At 51.3% G+C, this 16,613-nt stretch overlaps 2 protein-coding genes across 4 annotated transcripts; one reads left to right on the forward strand and one right to left on the reverse strand.

Moving 5' to 3' along the window:
- Positions 1-663: 663 nt before the first annotated feature.
- LOC121355733 (placenta-expressed transcript 1 protein-like) lies at positions 664-4,261 on the forward strand. The gene is made up of 4 exons (XM_041471402.1): positions 664-840; positions 2,227-2,437; positions 3,113-3,171; positions 4,197-4,261. Exons 1-4 carry the CDS (start codon positions 678-680, stop codon positions 4,259-4,261), a joined length of 498 nt encoding a protein of 165 aa, XP_041327336.1. The 5' UTR covers positions 664-677.
- Positions 4,262-11,854: 7,593 nt separating this feature from the next.
- On the reverse strand, positions 11,855-15,649 carry PTS (6-pyruvoyltetrahydropterin synthase). 3 transcript variants are annotated; one of them, XM_041471423.1, is made up of 6 exons: positions 15,527-15,649; positions 14,163-14,242; positions 13,443-13,465; positions 12,979-13,035; positions 12,609-12,679; positions 11,855-12,311 (listed from the first exon to the last, which is right to left on the reverse strand). In XM_041471423.1, the coding sequence occupies exons 1-6, from the start codon at positions 15,598-15,600 to the stop codon at positions 12,173-12,175; spliced, it is 444 nt and encodes a 147-aa protein (XP_041327357.1). In that variant the 5' UTR covers positions 15,601-15,649; the 3' UTR covers positions 11,855-12,172. The 3 variants fall into 3 exon arrangements, with proteins under 3 accessions (XP_041327357.1, XP_041327355.1, XP_041327356.1); XM_041471421.1 differs by having other exon boundaries at positions 11,855-12,339; XM_041471422.1 differs by having other exon boundaries at positions 12,979-13,065.
- Positions 15,650-16,613: the final 964 nt, after the last annotated feature.

Below are 16,613 nucleotides of genomic sequence, written 5' to 3' on the forward strand. Positions count from 1 at the left end.
GGAAAATTCCAGGGAGGAGAGGAGAGAGAAGCTGGAGCTGTTTTCCTCGTGTGGTGTTGTTTGAGGTGTTCAGCCAGAATTACTGGAGGAATCTCATCAGGGATGTGTCCCCCGAGGAGAACGCCGAGTTCACCAGGGAGGGGCTGTGAAAGGGGGTCAGGAGAGACCAACCCTCCACATCCTGGCCCTTCATGATCCAGCTCCTTCCCAGCAGGATCAGAAGCTGAATTTGAGCATTTTTACAAGGCTGTTCCCTGCCTGGGTTTTTCACATTTTCTGGGACTTCAGGAAAAGGCTGGACCAGAGCTGGGAGCAAAACTGGAGGCTCCTCCACATTTCCAGGGTTTCTGCAAGAGCTCACAGGGCTGGTCGCCATTCCAAGGGACACAGACCTTGGTGTCCAGCCCAGGATTCCTCAGGGATGTCCCCACTGCCCATCTGAACCCCTTCAACGGGGGTCACCCCTTGTTTTTCACCACTTCTCTCCAAGGCTGGGCAGGTAGGAGGAAGCGTCTCTATCAGTGAAACCTCCAGGGGGGTGTGGACGTGTGAGCTGGACGGGGAGGAGGAAATATTTGCATTTACCTCATCACACCCGGCTATAAAAGGGGCTGGGGAGGCGTGAGGCTTCCTCAGTTCCCAGGGCAGGTGGGTGAGGAGGAGGCACCGAGGGGGTCATGGCAGCTTTCCTCCTCTTGGCACCGCTCCTCCTGCTGGGGCCAGCGGCTGGCCAGGCAGACACAGAGATGGAAGGGTGCCTTCGGCTCTGGAACACGACCGAAGGGAATTTCTCTGTGGAAACAACACCTGGGACTTACCAGGCCAACACAACCTACCTGGGTAAGCCAGCCCTGCCTGGAGCTCACAGACTGCCCCTGCACAGAAATCTCTGTGCCTGCCTCGGCTGCTCTCCTCGCTCCTGTGCTGCTCTCACATCTGCTTCAGCTGGAGCTTTCTGTTTCTGCTTTAATTCTTTTCCATTTCAGGCAGGAGATGGTAAGCAGTGCCCTTGTTACCCCTTTGTTCCTATTTCACATTCCCCTCCGCAGCTCAATCCCAAATCCTCTTGCTCTCCTCAGGATGATTTTTTCTCCCGTTATCTTTTTGCCTGAACTTGCACAGAAGGAGCCGAATGCTCTTGAAAAGACAGACCTTGGGGAAGTTGTTTTGTGGTTTGGTTCCCTCCCCTCCTCTCGGCCTCTTTGCCTTTCTGCACAAAGGGGAAGAGATAACTTTGGGGCTGACAAACGTTCAGCATCACTGTAGGAAATGGATTTCACGCTGCAGAAGGATGGGGTAAACACAGCCTGGCCCTGCCAACAAATCCCCCTGTGCCCTGAGGCCCAGCAAAACCCAGAAAACAGTGGAGGAGAGATATCCTGACCCCTTATCCTGACGCCTTCCTGCAGGGAGGAGGTGTGAACCACACGGATTCCCTCAGATCTCACCCGGCAGCACCCACAGCAGTCAGCCGGGGCCGGGGTTCCTTTCATTTGCTCACCTCTATTTCAATTATTTTGAGCACGGAACTGACGGCAGTTCCTGCCTCACCTCAGCTCCTGGAGGTTCTGGCAGCTTTGGTTTGAAGCAGGGCTGGTCCCAGGGCTGCTGAAGGCTGAGAGGGACGTGGCAGGATGCTCACAGGGACCTGAGCAGCCACCGGTGCTGTTGCTGCTGGGCAGCATCTCCTGTGCCCCACCCGAGCAGGGTCCAGCTTCTGCTCGGGAGAAAAGCCCCGAGACCCCCGGGGCAGGGGCAGGGAGGCTGAGGCTGCCCAGAGGTTCCTTCTGCAGCCCTTCCCCTTCGCACGGCGTGCTGAGGTGGGGCTGAGCCCCGTGTCTGAGCAGCTCGGGGGCAGTAAAAGGGGTTTTTGGGGTAAAACACCTCTGTGCTGGCTGCTGTCACCATGAGCGCCGCGCAGGGTGGGAGCAAACCCTGAGGGCTCGGGGACCTGGCAGGGCAGAAATGTCATTTTGGCAGAAATGTAATATTGGCAGAAAGGTAATATTGGCAGAAATTTAATATTGGCAGAAATTTAATATTGGCAGAAATGTCATTATCTCATTTTGGTAGAAACGTCATTTTGGCAGCAATCTCATTTTGGTAGAAATCTCATTTTGGCAGGTATGCCATTTTGGCAGCAATCTCATTTTGGCAGAAATCTCATTTTGGCAGCAATCTCATTTGGGCAGCAATGTCATTTTGTCCAACTTGCTCTGCCCCCAGTGACGATAAAGGACGACAGGAACCACAGCAACAGCTCCGGGCAGCTCCTGCTGCAGGCGCTGTCCCGGCAGAACGCCTCGGTGGGGCGGTGGGAGGATGCAGCCACAGGGATCTGCAGCTCTGTGCTCACAGCAGTGCTGAACATCACCGAGAGAGAGAGCACAGCCCGCTGGACATCCCCCGACAGCAACCTCTCCTCTGTGCGCATCAGGTGAGGATTTGCTCCCTCCGAGCCTCCCGCTGGGACAAACCCGGAGCCAGCCCCTCCTCCCGAGCAGGGGCTGAGCAGATCCTCCGGGATTTTCCCTCTTCTTTACTTTTTCCTTCTCCTTCTCCTTCTCCTTCTCCTTCTCCTTCCCTTCTCCTCCTTCTTCTCCTTCTCCTTCTCCTTCTCCTTCTCCAAGGAAACTTTTGCTGCCAAAAGCCCCCCCACGGGTGCTGTGGGAGTCTGGAGATGCTCCAGGAGCAGAAATGCAGATTATTCCCATGGAAATGGCCTGGCTGAGCACTTCCATCAGCCCCGTGGGAGATGTTTGGCCAAGGGAAGCAGAGCCTTCAGCCTCATCTGCAGGAGGAAGAACAGCCCAGCTCCTGCCAGGAGTGCTGCTAATTACAGGCAGCAGATGCTTCCCAGTTAATTGCCACCCTGGTACCAGGAATCCCCATCCCAGCCCAGGAGCAGCCAAAATGTGACGGAGAAACAACTTCAGATGTTAAAAATACCCCCCAAAAAAGCTCAGTGTGGCTGGAGGGCAGCATGGGTGAGCTCAGGATGGTCTGACGTTCCTGTCTCTCCATCTGCTTGCAATGTCCCCTTTCCATCCCATGGGGACACTCAGCTTCTCTCCCTTGAACCTGTTTTCCTCCCTCTTCCCTTCTCCCACAGGGTCTTCCTCAGCCTCCCTGACAACATCACCGAGCTCAGGACCTGGGTGCTGAGCAGAGGTAAATAATCTTCATTTCCAGCGTCTGGGGAAGGACGGGACACTCTGAGCAGGGGCTTCTCTCGTGCTCTGGGCTTGGGCAGAGGCCAGGGAGGGATTCAGGGTGCCTGGAGCTGAGGACACCCCCAAACTCCAGCAGTCATGCAAAGACTGAGGGTTTTCAGGTTGAATTCCAACTTAAAACCTTCCCAAGCTTCCTTTTTGCTTTAAGGGGCACAAAAGAGCTGCAAACCAGAGGCCAGGGCTGGGAGCTGTGGCTTTGCTGTCAGGGAGCGTTTCTGGTGCTCCAGAGGGTGATGCTGCTGCTCTGGTGTACCCAGCCATCATTCCTGTGAAATCAGAGTTCCTGCATGTGAAAAACGCCAGTCACTTGGGTTTTTTAAAATTTTTAAAAGTTTAATCGTAATAAAATAGTTATAAAAATAGTAATAGAGTAATAAAATTTGAACAGTTGAGACTAGGACAATAGGAGACAATAAAAACAAAGAGTTAGGGACAGTGTGGGTGCCTCTTTCTGGGCAAAATAAGCCGAAAAAGGACACAAATTAACAGAGGATTAACCCTTCAAAACAACAGCCTGTTGCATATTCACATGATGCATAAATTCCTTTCAAACAGAGGATTCTGTCTGGTCAGTGTCAACTTCTTCCTCTTATTCCTGATGGTGTCTTCAGGGTGAGGAGGCAGGAAGAAGTTCATTTCTGCTGATAATGGAGCAATAAATTCACTTTCTCTGTAAGATTCAGGTGTCCTGTGGCTGCTGTCTGGTGCAGTCCTTTCTTTAAAAAAAGTATCTTACATAGCATAGTTTCTATTTTAACATTGTGTTATTACCTTAAACTATATTTAACACACTGCTTAAGAAAATTAATACAGCATAACTTTCTAACACAACACACACAATACTCATTTCAATATTTGCAAAAAGCCAATCATAAAATACGCATTTTTCACACTGCAGAAGCTCTCAGCTGGTCCTTTGCATTTGTAATTGATTTTTTTTCCTTTTTGTTTTTTCCATTTCAGGGGCAGAAACCATCACGGTGCCCCCCAACAGCACCACCAGAGCCCCCAGCACCTCTCCTTCCTGATGGTGTCTTCAGGGTGAGGAGGCAGGAAGAAGTTCATTTCTGCTGATAATGGAGCAATAAATTCACTTTCTCTGTAAGATTCAGGTGTCCTGTGGCTGCTGTCTGGTGCAGTCCTTTCTTTAAAAAAAGTATCTTACATAGCATAGTTTCTATTTTAACATTATGTTATCACCTAAAAATATATTTAACACACTGCTTAAGAAAATTAATACAGCATAACTTTCTAACACAACACACACAATACTCATTTCAATATTTGCAAAAAGCCAATCATAAAATACGCATTTTTCACACTGCAGAAGCTCTCAGCTGGTCCTTTGCATTTGTAATTGATTTTTTTTCCTTTTTGTTTTTTCCATTTCAGGGGCAGAAACCATCACGGTGCCCCCCAACAGCACCACCAGAGCCCCCAGCACCTCTCCCAGCTCGGGGAGCAGGGCTCAGGGCAGCTCCTGGCTCCTGGCTGCCCTGCTGCTGCTGCTCACAGGCAGCCTGCTCTCCTAGAGGGGACCCAGCAGGGCTGGGCTGCCCCCTCCCCTGCTCGGGAACCACGGGGCTGAGCTGATTTACTCAGGAAAACGTTCCCTGCTGTGCCTCAGGGTGATCAATGTGCTCCCAGGGGAAATGGGAAAGGTTTGTGTGACCGCCCAGCTGAGCCTCCCCTGCTGCCCTGGCCCACAGCCCCAGCACAAGGGAATATCCCCAGCAGGGATCCCTCTGCCCTGGCCCTAAAGGAAAAGGAAAAATCCCCAGCAGGGATCCCTCTGCCCTGGCCCTAAAGGAAAAGGAAAAATCCCCAGCAGGGATCCCTCTGCCCTGGCCCTTCAGACACAAAAATGGGTGAGCAGAGCCCACGGGACACTCGTGAATCCACGATTTCCTCATCGCCTGGCATTCTGTGAAGCACAAAACGCCTGAAGGGAGGAGGAGAATTCTTCTTCTTCTTCTTCTTCTTCTTCTTCTTCTTCTTCTTCGTCTTTGTCTTCTTCTTCATCTTCTTTCTTCTTCTTCTTTCTCTTCTTTTTCTTCGTCTTCTTCTTCTTCTTCATCGTCTTCTTCATCTTTGTCTTCTTTCTTCTTCTTTCTCTTCTTTGTCTTCTTTCTCCATCTTCTTTATCTTCTTTATCTCCTTCTCCTCCTCCTCCTCCTCCTCCTCCCTGGCTTTGCCTCTCCATCCCCTCCTGGCACAGCCCCGAGTTCAGCAGATGACAAAATTTCTCTTTGTTTTCCCTCTATTTTTTTCCCCTGGAAAGGCAAGGTGGGCATTTTGTGTTCCTCTTTTTTATTTTAATTTTTTTTAATCAACAGCTGATTTTGTTGTAGGGCAAGATTATTGTGTGGGCCAATGGATGTCTTGATTTTATTATTGTTTGTATTTTTATATGGGCTAAACCTTTATTTAGAAATTTTCCAACTTGTGGGAAGCAATTTTTTTTTTCTTAAACCGATCTAAATAAAATAAGGAATTAAAATTGTTTTTTCACCTCCCATTATTTCCTGCCTCCTTGTGATGTTGGGGGGTGGGGGTGAAACGATTCTGAAATATTTGGCTTTGATCCCACAGATGAAGGAACAAATAAATAAAGGTGAGGCCTGAGCTCTGCAATCCTGCAGAGGGTTTTTGGGGGAAGGGTCAGGACAGATCCCTGCCCATTTAATCCTCCTGTGCTTCCTCTTCAGGAGGCTGAGCCCCAAACCACATCAACATTTCAGATCTAAACAAGAGCCCTGGCTTTAAACTGCCCTGCCCAGCCCAGAGCTGGCCAAACCTCCTCATTTCTGCTGAATAAATCCAAATTCCCCAGGGACTGAGGAAGCTGGGAATAAAGGAGCCTGAAAATTTAACACAGGAGCAGAGCACCACAAGGAAAAAAATTGTGCCCATTTCTATTTCTCAGGAATTCAGAAGAAATTGTCCCTGCCCATTTATAGTTCTCAGGAATTCAGAAGAAATTGTCCCTGCCCATTTATATTTCTCAGATATCAGGTCTAAGAGGGAAATTAAAAAAAAAATCAATCAGAATTGTCTGAAATATTAACCCTAAAGTTGACAGCTGGGATTAAACAGCTGCTAAGGCTGGTTTGGCTTTCAGGCTGAGATTTCACTCAATTCTTGCTTGTTCAAATTGTACAAAATCCATGGTTTGCCTCAAAAAATAAAGGAAATTATCCCTGCCGTGCCCTCAGTGTGAATTCCACTTCTTTCATCCCAATTTCCACTTCTTTTCCTGTTTCCTGCTGGGCTGTGGAGGGGCTGGGCAAAGCCAGAATTCCCCAGCACAATCTCGCAGGTGAAATCTGAGCCTGCAGTGCTGCATTCACGGAATGTTCTCGCAGAATTTCAGAGAAATTATTTTTTTTTAGCGGCCAGCCATTAAAATTGGCTTCTGTTTAGCAGGCAGGGTAATTAGCAGAGATAGGAACATGCTTTATCAGCGCACAGCACACAATAAAATCCTAATTAGTGCTGGAAATGACTGCTCAATCTTTGTTGATCCATCTATCTCCTAAGATTACAGCCTTGGATAATAAATATGAAATTGCATTTAAATATCCCTGTGGCACCTCTCACGTCCCAGATCATCCCCACGTGGCTCCTGCTGCTTTGTCCCATCCATGAGCCTCATCAGTGGCATTTCCATTAATTTTTAGTCCATTGAGCAGCAAAAAGAACATTTCCTTTAACACCGTATTTTCCCTAAAAAATAGGGATTTTTTTAAGTGCTAAAAAATAAACGCACACACACACACACAAAAAAAAAAAAAAAGCTAAAAACTTAAATTTGACAAAAACAACCAGGCAGAACTCTGCCTGGAGAGAAAGAGAAGGGGCTCTGAGGATGAGCTTTGAGGCCACATCTACAAAACCCTGAGCCAAGCGTGAGCTGAAAGCTGTTCCTGGCAGAGCTGAGCTCTTAAAACATTGATTAATCACCAACACAGCGATTACAGCTGCATAAAGCCCCGTTTAAAACTTCCCCACCCTTCCCCTGACTGCCTGGAATCCCCGAGTTTTTATTGCTGTGCCATCTCACCTCAAAAAAAAAAAAAAATTAAAAAAAAAAAAATTTAAAAAAAATCAGAACAGCCCAAACTTTTTTGGATTTGGAGATGATTTCTCACTGAAACATCTTCCTGTGGGTTAAATTTGCTCCATTTCCATCCCACCAAAAGCCCAGTGCTGCAGAGTGAGGTGGGGACAGAACAGCCCCAGCTTTTTGGATTGGAGGTGATTTCTCACTGAAACATCTTTCTGTGGGTGTCACAGGAGGAATTCTGGGACAACACAACTTTTAGGGTTGAATTTGCTCCATTTCCATCCCACCAAAAGCCCAGTGCTGCAGAGTGAGGTGGGGATTCTGGGAAAATCTACAGGGACAGAGCTGTTTAATCCTTTGCCCCATTCACTGAATTTCTGGGTACATTTATTTTAATTTTTTTGTTTAATCCTTTGTCCCATTCACTGAATTTCTGGGTACATTTATTTTAATTTTTTGTTTAATCCTTTGCCCCATTCACTGAATTTCTGGGTACATTTATTTTTATTTTTTGTTTGATCCTTTGCCCCATTCACTGAATTTCTCGGTGAATTCACCAGCAGAAATTGAGTTTTCCACACCAGTGTACAAACAATTTCCAGGGAAAAGCCACGAAATGCCCCTGAACCCCCAGCCCCAGTTGTTCTCCTCATTTTTCAGACTTCCATGCTCTGTTTCCACTTGGCCTCCCCTCTGCACAGAGTAATTAATTGGTACCAATTAGCACCAAGCACAAGCAAACACCCTAATGAGCTTTACCCAGGATGGGAATTGCTGTCAGGGGTCCCTGGGCTGCCTCTGCTCTGGGCTCTGGAAAATGAGGGAATTTTGGGGATTTTGGGGATTTTGGGGCAGGGCCAGCTCCTTTTCTCAGCGTGCTTCCCCAATTTTTTGCTCCTTGTTCAGTTCCTGTGCCCGCCTGATCTCCCAAAAAAATCACCTTGAGGAGGGAAATTCGAATTTCCCAGTGGGGCTGGGAGGTGCAGCTGGAGCCCTGAGCTCAGCGTGTGGATTATTTATTAATTCCTTCATTGTCTGGGCCACAATGGGCTGTAAAAAGCCAGCCCGAGGAGCGGCTCCTGAGCCTGAGCAGCAGGAGTTGGTGCAGTTCCTCTCTCTGCTGCTCCTTTTGGGCTCTTAATCCCCCCAGGTGGGATCAGTTCCACTGCCAGAGCTGCACCCTCGGTCCTCCCTTGCCCACTGTGCTTCAAACACAGCAAAAAAATAAGATTTTTCCTCCTCCAGTGAGGCAGAATGGGAAAAAAATAAACCTCCCTAAACTGAAAATTAAAATGAAAAGAAATTAAAATAAAAAGGAAAGCTGCTGTTGGACAGATTTCCTGGGCAGCCTCAACCTTTGCTTTTGGTTGGCAGAAGCAGATGGTGCCACAGGTATTAAATTCCATCAGCTGCTTGCACAGCCAGCCCCTGCCCTGGCATTAGCTCAGAAGAGGAGCAGTTTTTATGAAAATCACAGAAACACAAATACCATGGAAGCCCCTGCTCTGCTCCCCTGAGAACAGCACATTCAAATAAATCATTTCTTGTGCCCAGGATGTTCCTGTCCCCCCGCCCAGCTCTTCCACAAAACTAATTTGATTTTAGCGTGTGGCAGGAGGCAGAGCTGGGTTTTTCAGCCCCACTAAACACAACTGGGCGCTTTCAGTGACATTTCCTGTCATTATTCCCCTGCCTTTCTCATTTCCAGGCACTGAAGCTGGCGGTTCTGCTGGGATCAGCTGGGACCTCTCCTGGCCCCCACTGTCACCTGAACCGCTCTCCTCAAAGCATTCATCACTCAGTAACTCAGGCAGAGCTTAATGTTTAATTCTGGGAGTTCATTCCCTGCCTGAAAACCCTCCCTGCCCCCCTCAGCTGGGAATTTGGAATCGCACAGAGAATTCCCTGCAGAGCTGCAGACCCCCCTGAGCAGGACGAGGTTCGGGGTTCGCTGTTATTTGTCTCTGCCCCGAGACAGGAAAATGTTCTGGGTGGCCACGCTTCAAAGGACGAGTCTGGACTCTCAGGTTTTTCTGTCTTCAATCTTGTTTATTAATTCTTATCTACAATATTTTCTCTCTGCCCAGCCGAGGTCTGTTCAGCAGGACAGCCGAGTGCACTCTCCCCACCTCTCGGGCTGGTGCTATCTTTTACACTAAAAACTATACGGATGCCTGGGAGGAGGAAGAAGAAGGACAGGGCACGCCCAAATCCCTCCATCCTGGAACCCCTGACCCCACGTACAGAATCCCAAAGCCCCCTGTACAAGGTCCAAAACCCCCCTGTACAGTGCTCCAAAATTCTTCCCTTCACCCTGTGATTGCCACTGCTATGCTACTTAAACTTCTGTGACCTGTAATTTTCATACAAAGTTGGTAATTTGCTCCATGGGTTGAGATCGAATTTCCAGGTGTCTTTGGCTTCCTGCCAGGGTCTCTGAGCCCCTGCCAGGGCTTTGAGCCATCCAGGGCATCCAGAGAGATGTGCTGGGTTCCAACACCACTGAAATCCCAATTTCCACTCCAGCCCTCACCTGTGTTAGACAGTGACTTTCTACTCCAAACCAATCTGTGAGTGCCAACACCATCCTGAACATGGATGCCAGGGAGAAGAAAGAAGAAGGACAGGGCACACCCAAATCCCTCCATCCTGGAACCCCTGACCCCATGTAGAGAATTCCAAACCCCCTGTACAAGGTCCAAAACCCCCCTGTACAGTGCTCCAAAATTCTTCCCTTCACCCTGTGATTGCTCCTACTATGCTACTTAAACTTCTGTGACCTGTAATTCTTCATACAAAGTTGGTAATTTGCTCCATGGGTTGAGATCGAATTTCCAGGTGTCTTTGGCTTCCTGCCAGGGTCTCTGAGCCCCTGCCAGGGCTTTGAGCCATCCAGGGCATCCAGAGAGATGTGCTGGGTTCCAACACCACTGAAATCCCAATTTCCACTCCAGCCCTGCTGTTTCCAGCCCCTTTCACCCAAACCACTGCCCAGCCACCCAATTTATTCCATTTCCCCAGAGCTGCAGCCATTTAAATCCGAGAGATCAGAATAATTGACGCAGCTCAATCTCCACAGCAATAAATAAAACCACTCAGGCTGCCGTGGGGCTCTGCCAGGGCTGTGGAGCTGCAGAAATTCTCAGGAGCCTGGGCTGCTTTTTCTGCCTCCGTGCCAATAAAAGCAGCGGGCTGTGCTGTGCAGATGTAACGTTTGTTTGCTTGGCTTTTGCCAGCAGCTGAACGGATTCCTGCTCTGATAAAGAGAGCACATGATGCGTGTGAGTGTCCGTGACTCAGGGCAGCCGGTGAATCAGCAGCACCGGCGCTGAATTTACAACATTTCAGCCACAGAGCAGCAGGAGGGGTCAGGGCGGCTGCAAACATGACTGCTTCCACGTTTGGGGAGAGAAAATAAGCAGGGAAAAGGGGCAAATGTGCCAGCTGAGTGTTGATTTCATCCAGGGCACTGAGCACTCTCTGCTTGGCTCACGCTGCAAGGAACCTGCAGCCAAAAATCTCCCAAAGCACCACCTTTAAAAAGGAACAGAATTCCCCAAAGCTGGAGCTCCCAGGGCAGAGGTTTTGCCCTGCCAAAGGGAATATCCCTCATTTTTCTCCCAGTTCCCTTTCTGAAGCTCTCCCAGGGTGGTTGAGTGAAGCTGAACCAGGGCAGGGGCCAGCACAGGAGTGTGCCCAGGTAAAGTAGTCCCCATTTTTTTACATTCCAGAGCAGTTTTGAAGCAGCCCAGGTATTTTTTGGCAGTGCAAACCCCACTTTACCTCGGCCTGGAGCAGAGTGTGGCCAAGGTGAACAATTAGGCAAGCTTCATTAAACCTCCCTAAAGGGATGTTTGCTCCCATTATTCAAACACCCATTTCCTCATGAAGCAAGTGAACTGCTGCCCCGCTTATCAGGTTGGTTTTTTTTTAATTATATGCATTAAGTTATTCTTGATGGCCATTCCTAATGACTCCTGAGGACATTGCTGATGTGACAAAGGGAATCACAGACAGCACTGCCACTGCTGCCTCCGGACAGACACTGGGACTGACGGCCTTGAACCACAGGAATTGTGGAATACCCATTTCCTCACTGCTTGCCCAGCGTGCCCCCAGCTCCAGGAATGGCCAGGATCATTGGGGTAGGATCCTGTAAACTCCTCTCACAGCCTCATCCTGCTGCAACCACCTCCACTGAATTTTGGGGTTGATTTAAGGGTTTATTCTTGCACTCCCTCCCCCGGGCTCTGCCGCCACTGGGGCTGTGACATTGCCCCTGCAGTTTCCTCAGTTTTCCACTCTCACCAACACACTCCTCCCTTTGGCTCTCCAGTCTGGATCAGAAGTGCTTTTTTTGCTGCCCACTACACCAGTTCCACACAAGGAGAAAGTTCTGCTGGCCACAGGAAGAAATGTGCCTGCAGCACAGGAAATAAACTGATAAGAAGCAAAAAAAAAAAAAAAAAAAGGTAACGTAGCTCTCACTCTCAAAAATGCTTCTCTGTTTGACGAAGAAGCAAAGCAACACCAAATCTCACATTATCAAGTACTATAAATTAATTCAGTATTTAATCAGAGAGAAATCAAAGACTCTTGTGATTTTGCCAGGCCACCTCCTCTCCCCAAATCTGCTTTATTTACCACGGCACAACTCTAAATTTCACATCAGCTGGCAAAACAGGAAGGTCTTGAGGAAAAGCAGAGAAACCAACCCATTCTGAGGATGGGCAAACTGCTGCGAGGGCCCTTGTGAAACATCTGCAATTGTCCTGCTGTAACAGAGCCCAGGGCTGGCTGCAGGAAATGCTGAGCAGGGATCCAGGAGCTGACCACGGAGCATTTCTCCCGAGCAGCTGAGCTCAGGCTGACCTCACTTGACAATCGTTTCTTCTCCCTTGTAAACGACCACGTTCTGCTCCGTCTCGTGCACCTCCACCTTGTAAAGGATGCCCTGGGGCAGGAGCTTCTGGAGGCTGTCCCAGATGAACACGGCCACGTTCTCCGTGGTGCTGGGGGGGAACAGCAGCAGGGTCAGAGCTGAAAGGGCAGAAACCACAGCAACACCTGAGGCAGCTGCAGCCAGGACGGGCTGGGGGGATGCTGAGGGGCAGCTGAGGACACCTGGGCTACGTGGGGATTGTGGCACTGCCAGCAGATGGGGGTGGCACGGGTGGGATGGGCAGGTCCTGCCTGGCCAGGCTGATGTGACGAGGGCAGCAGGGCTGCACACAGGTGTGCTCAGCACTCAGGTACAGGCTGCTGCTTCCCAGGTAGGACCAGCCCCTCCAGGAGCCCCCCTGACCCACCTCACCACCTCGGAGAAGTAGGGCACATCCTTGTCCAGGTTTTTGTGGTCGAGCGGCTCCATGATCGCTTCCTGCAGAGGGAGGACGGTGACAGCCCTGTCCCTGCCTGGCCTGAGCCTCAGGTAACCACACACAGCCAGGCAGCAGGGTGGGAAAAAAGGGAAAAAGCCCCAAATCCAGCTGGGAGATCCCCAGCTGGAGACGTGGCACTGCCTCACATTAACAGAGCTAAGGCGTTTAAGTCTTCAATTATTCCCTAATTTCTTTTTGATGCCCTGCCATCAGCAGCCCACCACGTCTCTGTGCTGGTACCAGACAAGCTCTAATCATTTCTCCCAGGGGATTAGAAGGAAAACTGGGCTGTTTTTACCTGCATGTATTCCTTCAGGTCTGTCAGGTTCATCACCATCCCCGAGACTGGGTCAATCTGCAGGGAAGCACAAGGAGGATTGGTGGCCTGGCAACACAAATCAGACAGGAGTGTCTGTGCTCAGCTCATCTGAGCCACAAGGAAATTATCTTCCCACTGTCAGAGGGCTGCAGCTCCTCTCCTGTGATGTTCCCAAGGGCTTGGCACAGCCTGGAAACAATTCCAGAGGTTCCAGCCTCTCCTAAAAGCTGACACCAGGCAGAGACAGCTCACTGGAAGAGTCTTCGAGCATGAAAACAGCATTAAACTGCAAATCCTTGCTGTGAACAGGACAGTGACCATGGAAACCTTCTCTAGTGATGTGCACAGAGTTTCTGAAATACTCTGGGAAACCCAGGCATGGGGCCAGAGCTGTGGGGATTCTGCCCCACTGAGGGACACAGAAAGATGCTGGTTGCACTCACCTCTCCACGCACGGTGACCACAACTGGAAAAAAAAGAAAAAATCAGGTCACTGTGATGCCCATGAACCCAAAACCAGATCAGCTGCTGCTGGGACACACAACCCCTTCTCTGCCCACCCACAGGGTGCACTCAGGAGTGGGACTGCTTCTAGAAAATGAGGGGATGATCCATAAAAACAGTGACCCAGAGGCACAAAAATCCCTCCCCAAGGTCTGATGCCCCAGGCAGGTGGAGATAAGCCTGTCTTCCCTGATGAAGCAGCTCCTGAGCTGAGGTTTCAGGGTGCCAACAACACAGGGAGCCACTCCAGGAACTGGAGAGATCTAATTCTGTGTGCTTGGGGTGTACAAATGGGAGAACTCGTGAAAAAACCCATTCAAATAATGTTTACAGGCTGTTTAATTTGCATGCCTTTTGCTTAGAAAAAAATCTCCATTCCAATCACAATGACTCTGCAGAGTGTAAACAAGCAGATCTGATTCAAGAAGTGGCATTTGAAGATAAATATTTATTATCTATTCAGTTGAAAAATGGCAAATCCATGCTATGGTTCAACCCCCTGCTGCTGAAATTTCCTCCTAATTCTTAATAAAAACACAAACCCAGCCACTAAAAGCTGTATCAGGCTGCTGAGGATGAGTGGCCCAGCCCTCGTGGGGGTTACCCCCACCCTGAGAGCAGCAGCACTCCGTGAGCAAGGATGGAAATCATCTTCCTACCTTTGTAGTTGTGTCCGTGGCCATTTGGATTGTTGCACTTCCCAAACAGCTTCAGGTTCTCCTCGTCACTCAGGGCTTTACTGTGGGAAAGGCAGGCATGGATTTGTTCCAGATCTTCATGGATTCACTCAACTCTGCTTTCCAGCTCTCCATCTCTTCCCTCTCCCACATTTAACCAGCCCAGGAGGCACAAACACAGCCAGAGTGTCTGGGCCATGAAAAGATGCTGTTGACAGCAGTGAATCTTTCCTTGCTGTGGTTTTGTGTCTGTTTCACAGCATCTGCCTGACACTGCTGGATAAATGTTCAACATCTGGGCCCAAAATCACTCAGGCCTGGAGCAAGCTGCACATTTGGGTTTATTGCTGATTAACAAAGCTTAGGGAGCCTCTCCAAGGAGTACAAAGGATTTCCCTCTGAAACTATCCAGGGCCCTGCTCTGAGTGTTTCAGGTCAAGGCACATTTTGGGAGCAACACAGAATCCCAGGATCACTGAGGATGGAAAAGAATTGTGAGATCATGGAGTCCAAGCAGACCCAGAGCACTGAGTGCCACATCCAGGAGTTCCTTGGGCACCTCCAGGGATGGGGACTCCCCGGGCAGCCCCTTCCAAGGCCTCACCACAGTTTCCATGGAGAAATCCCTCCTGATCTCCAGCCTAAACCTCCTCTGGCACAGCTCGAGGCTGTTTCCCCTTATCCCTTCGCTCCTAGCCTGGGAGAAGAGGCCGAGCCTAAAACCTCCTTTGAGGCAGTTTCAGGTCAAGGCATAAATCAGTTTTGGGGGGCAAAACCAGCGGATCGGGGGGCGCAGGGCGATGCTCACAAAGCGAAAGCGCCGCCGGCTCTGCGACAACACGGAACTGCAGCCGGGCACGGGCGGATGGCTGCGGGAAGGGGCTGGGCCCGGGACAGAACCGGGAAGAGAGAGCGGGCTCGGAGCCTCCTCCGGGCGGGGCTCCCGCTGCGGGGCCGCTCCCGGTGCGGGGCTCCCGGTGCGGGGCCGCTCCTGGTGCGGGGCTCCCGGTGTGGGGCCGCTCCTGGTGCGGGGCTCCCGGTGCGGGGCCGCTCCTGGTGCGGGGTTCACCTGTACGGGACCGCTCACCTGTGCGGGGTTCACCTATGCGGGGTTCACCTATTCGGGGTTCACCTACTCGGGGTTCACCTACTCGGGATTTACCTGTTCGGGGTTCACCCGTGCGGGGCCCTGTGCTCCGATCCCCCCTGTGCGGGACCACTCCCCTGTTCGGGGCTCACCCGTTCGGGGTTCACCTTTTCGGGGCTCACCCGTTCGGGGTTCACCTGTTCGGGGTTCACCTTTTCGGGGTTCACCTTTTCGGGGCTCACCTGTTCGGGGCGCTCACCTGTGCAGGCGGTGGCAGGCGCTGAAGGTGACGGAGCGCGACAGCCGCGCCAGGCGGGCGGAGCGCGGCGACATCGCGGGGACGGAGCGGGGACGGAGCGGGGCGGCTCCAGCCCGGCCCCGGGGGCGGCTCCAGCCCGGCCTCATCCCGGCCCCGGGGCGGCTCCAGCCCGCGGGATCCGCCCGCCGAGACCCGGGGATGCTCCGGTGCCGCCGTGTTCGGCCCCGGGATACTCCAATCCCCACCGTGTTCCGCCCCGGGGATGCTCCGGTCCCTCCGTGCCGGTGTCGGATCCCCGGGATGCTCCAGTTCCTCCTCGTGTTCAGCCCTGGGATGCTCCAATCCCCCGGGATGCTCCGGTCCCCCCGTGTTCAGCCCCGGGATGCTCCAATCCCCCCGTGTTCAGCCCCGGGATGCTTCAAAACCTCCGGGATGCTCCAATCCCCCGTGTTCAGCCCCGGGGATGCTCCAATCCCCCGTGTTCGGTCCCGGGATGTTCCGGTGTCCCCGTGTTCGGTCCCGGGATGCTCCAAAACCCCCGGGATGCTCCAATCCCCCCGTGTTCGGCCCCAGTATGGCTATGGACATACCTGAAGGAGCGCACCCCGGCAATAACATCCCCGGAGCTCAAGCAGAGGAACCTCAGCCCCGGGGATGCTCCAAAACCCCCGGGATGCTCCAATCCCCCCGTGTTCAGCCCCGGGATGCTCCAATCCCACGGGATGCTCCGGTCCCCCCGTGTTCAGTCCCGGGATGCTCCAATCCCCCGGGATGCTCCAATCCCCCCGTGTTCGGCCCCAGTATGGCTATGGACATACCTGAAGGAGCGCACCCCGGCAATAACATCCCCGGAGCTCAAGCAGAGGAACCCTTAAAGTGCGGTGATTTTCAGAAAGCTTTGAGAGAACGGGGAGAAGCTGGTTTGAGTCTCAGTGCTGCAAGGGTCTGAATGCACATTCCCTTAATTCCCGGGAATTGCCGGAGGTAACGGAGTGAGCCCTTTTGTCAGGGTGGGAAAAGCCCGAGCCTCGGGGCAGGATGTGTGCGAGAGGAGCAGGATCCGCAGGAGCTGCTGGGGTGGGGGAGC

This window comes from Pyrgilauda ruficollis, unplaced genomic scaffold (assembly GCF_017590135.1).
Source record: "Pyrgilauda ruficollis isolate IOZ18807 unplaced genomic scaffold, ASM1759013v1 scaffold268, whole genome shotgun sequence".
NCBI classification, from domain to species: domain Eukaryota; kingdom Metazoa; phylum Chordata; class Aves; order Passeriformes; family Passeridae; genus Pyrgilauda; species Pyrgilauda ruficollis.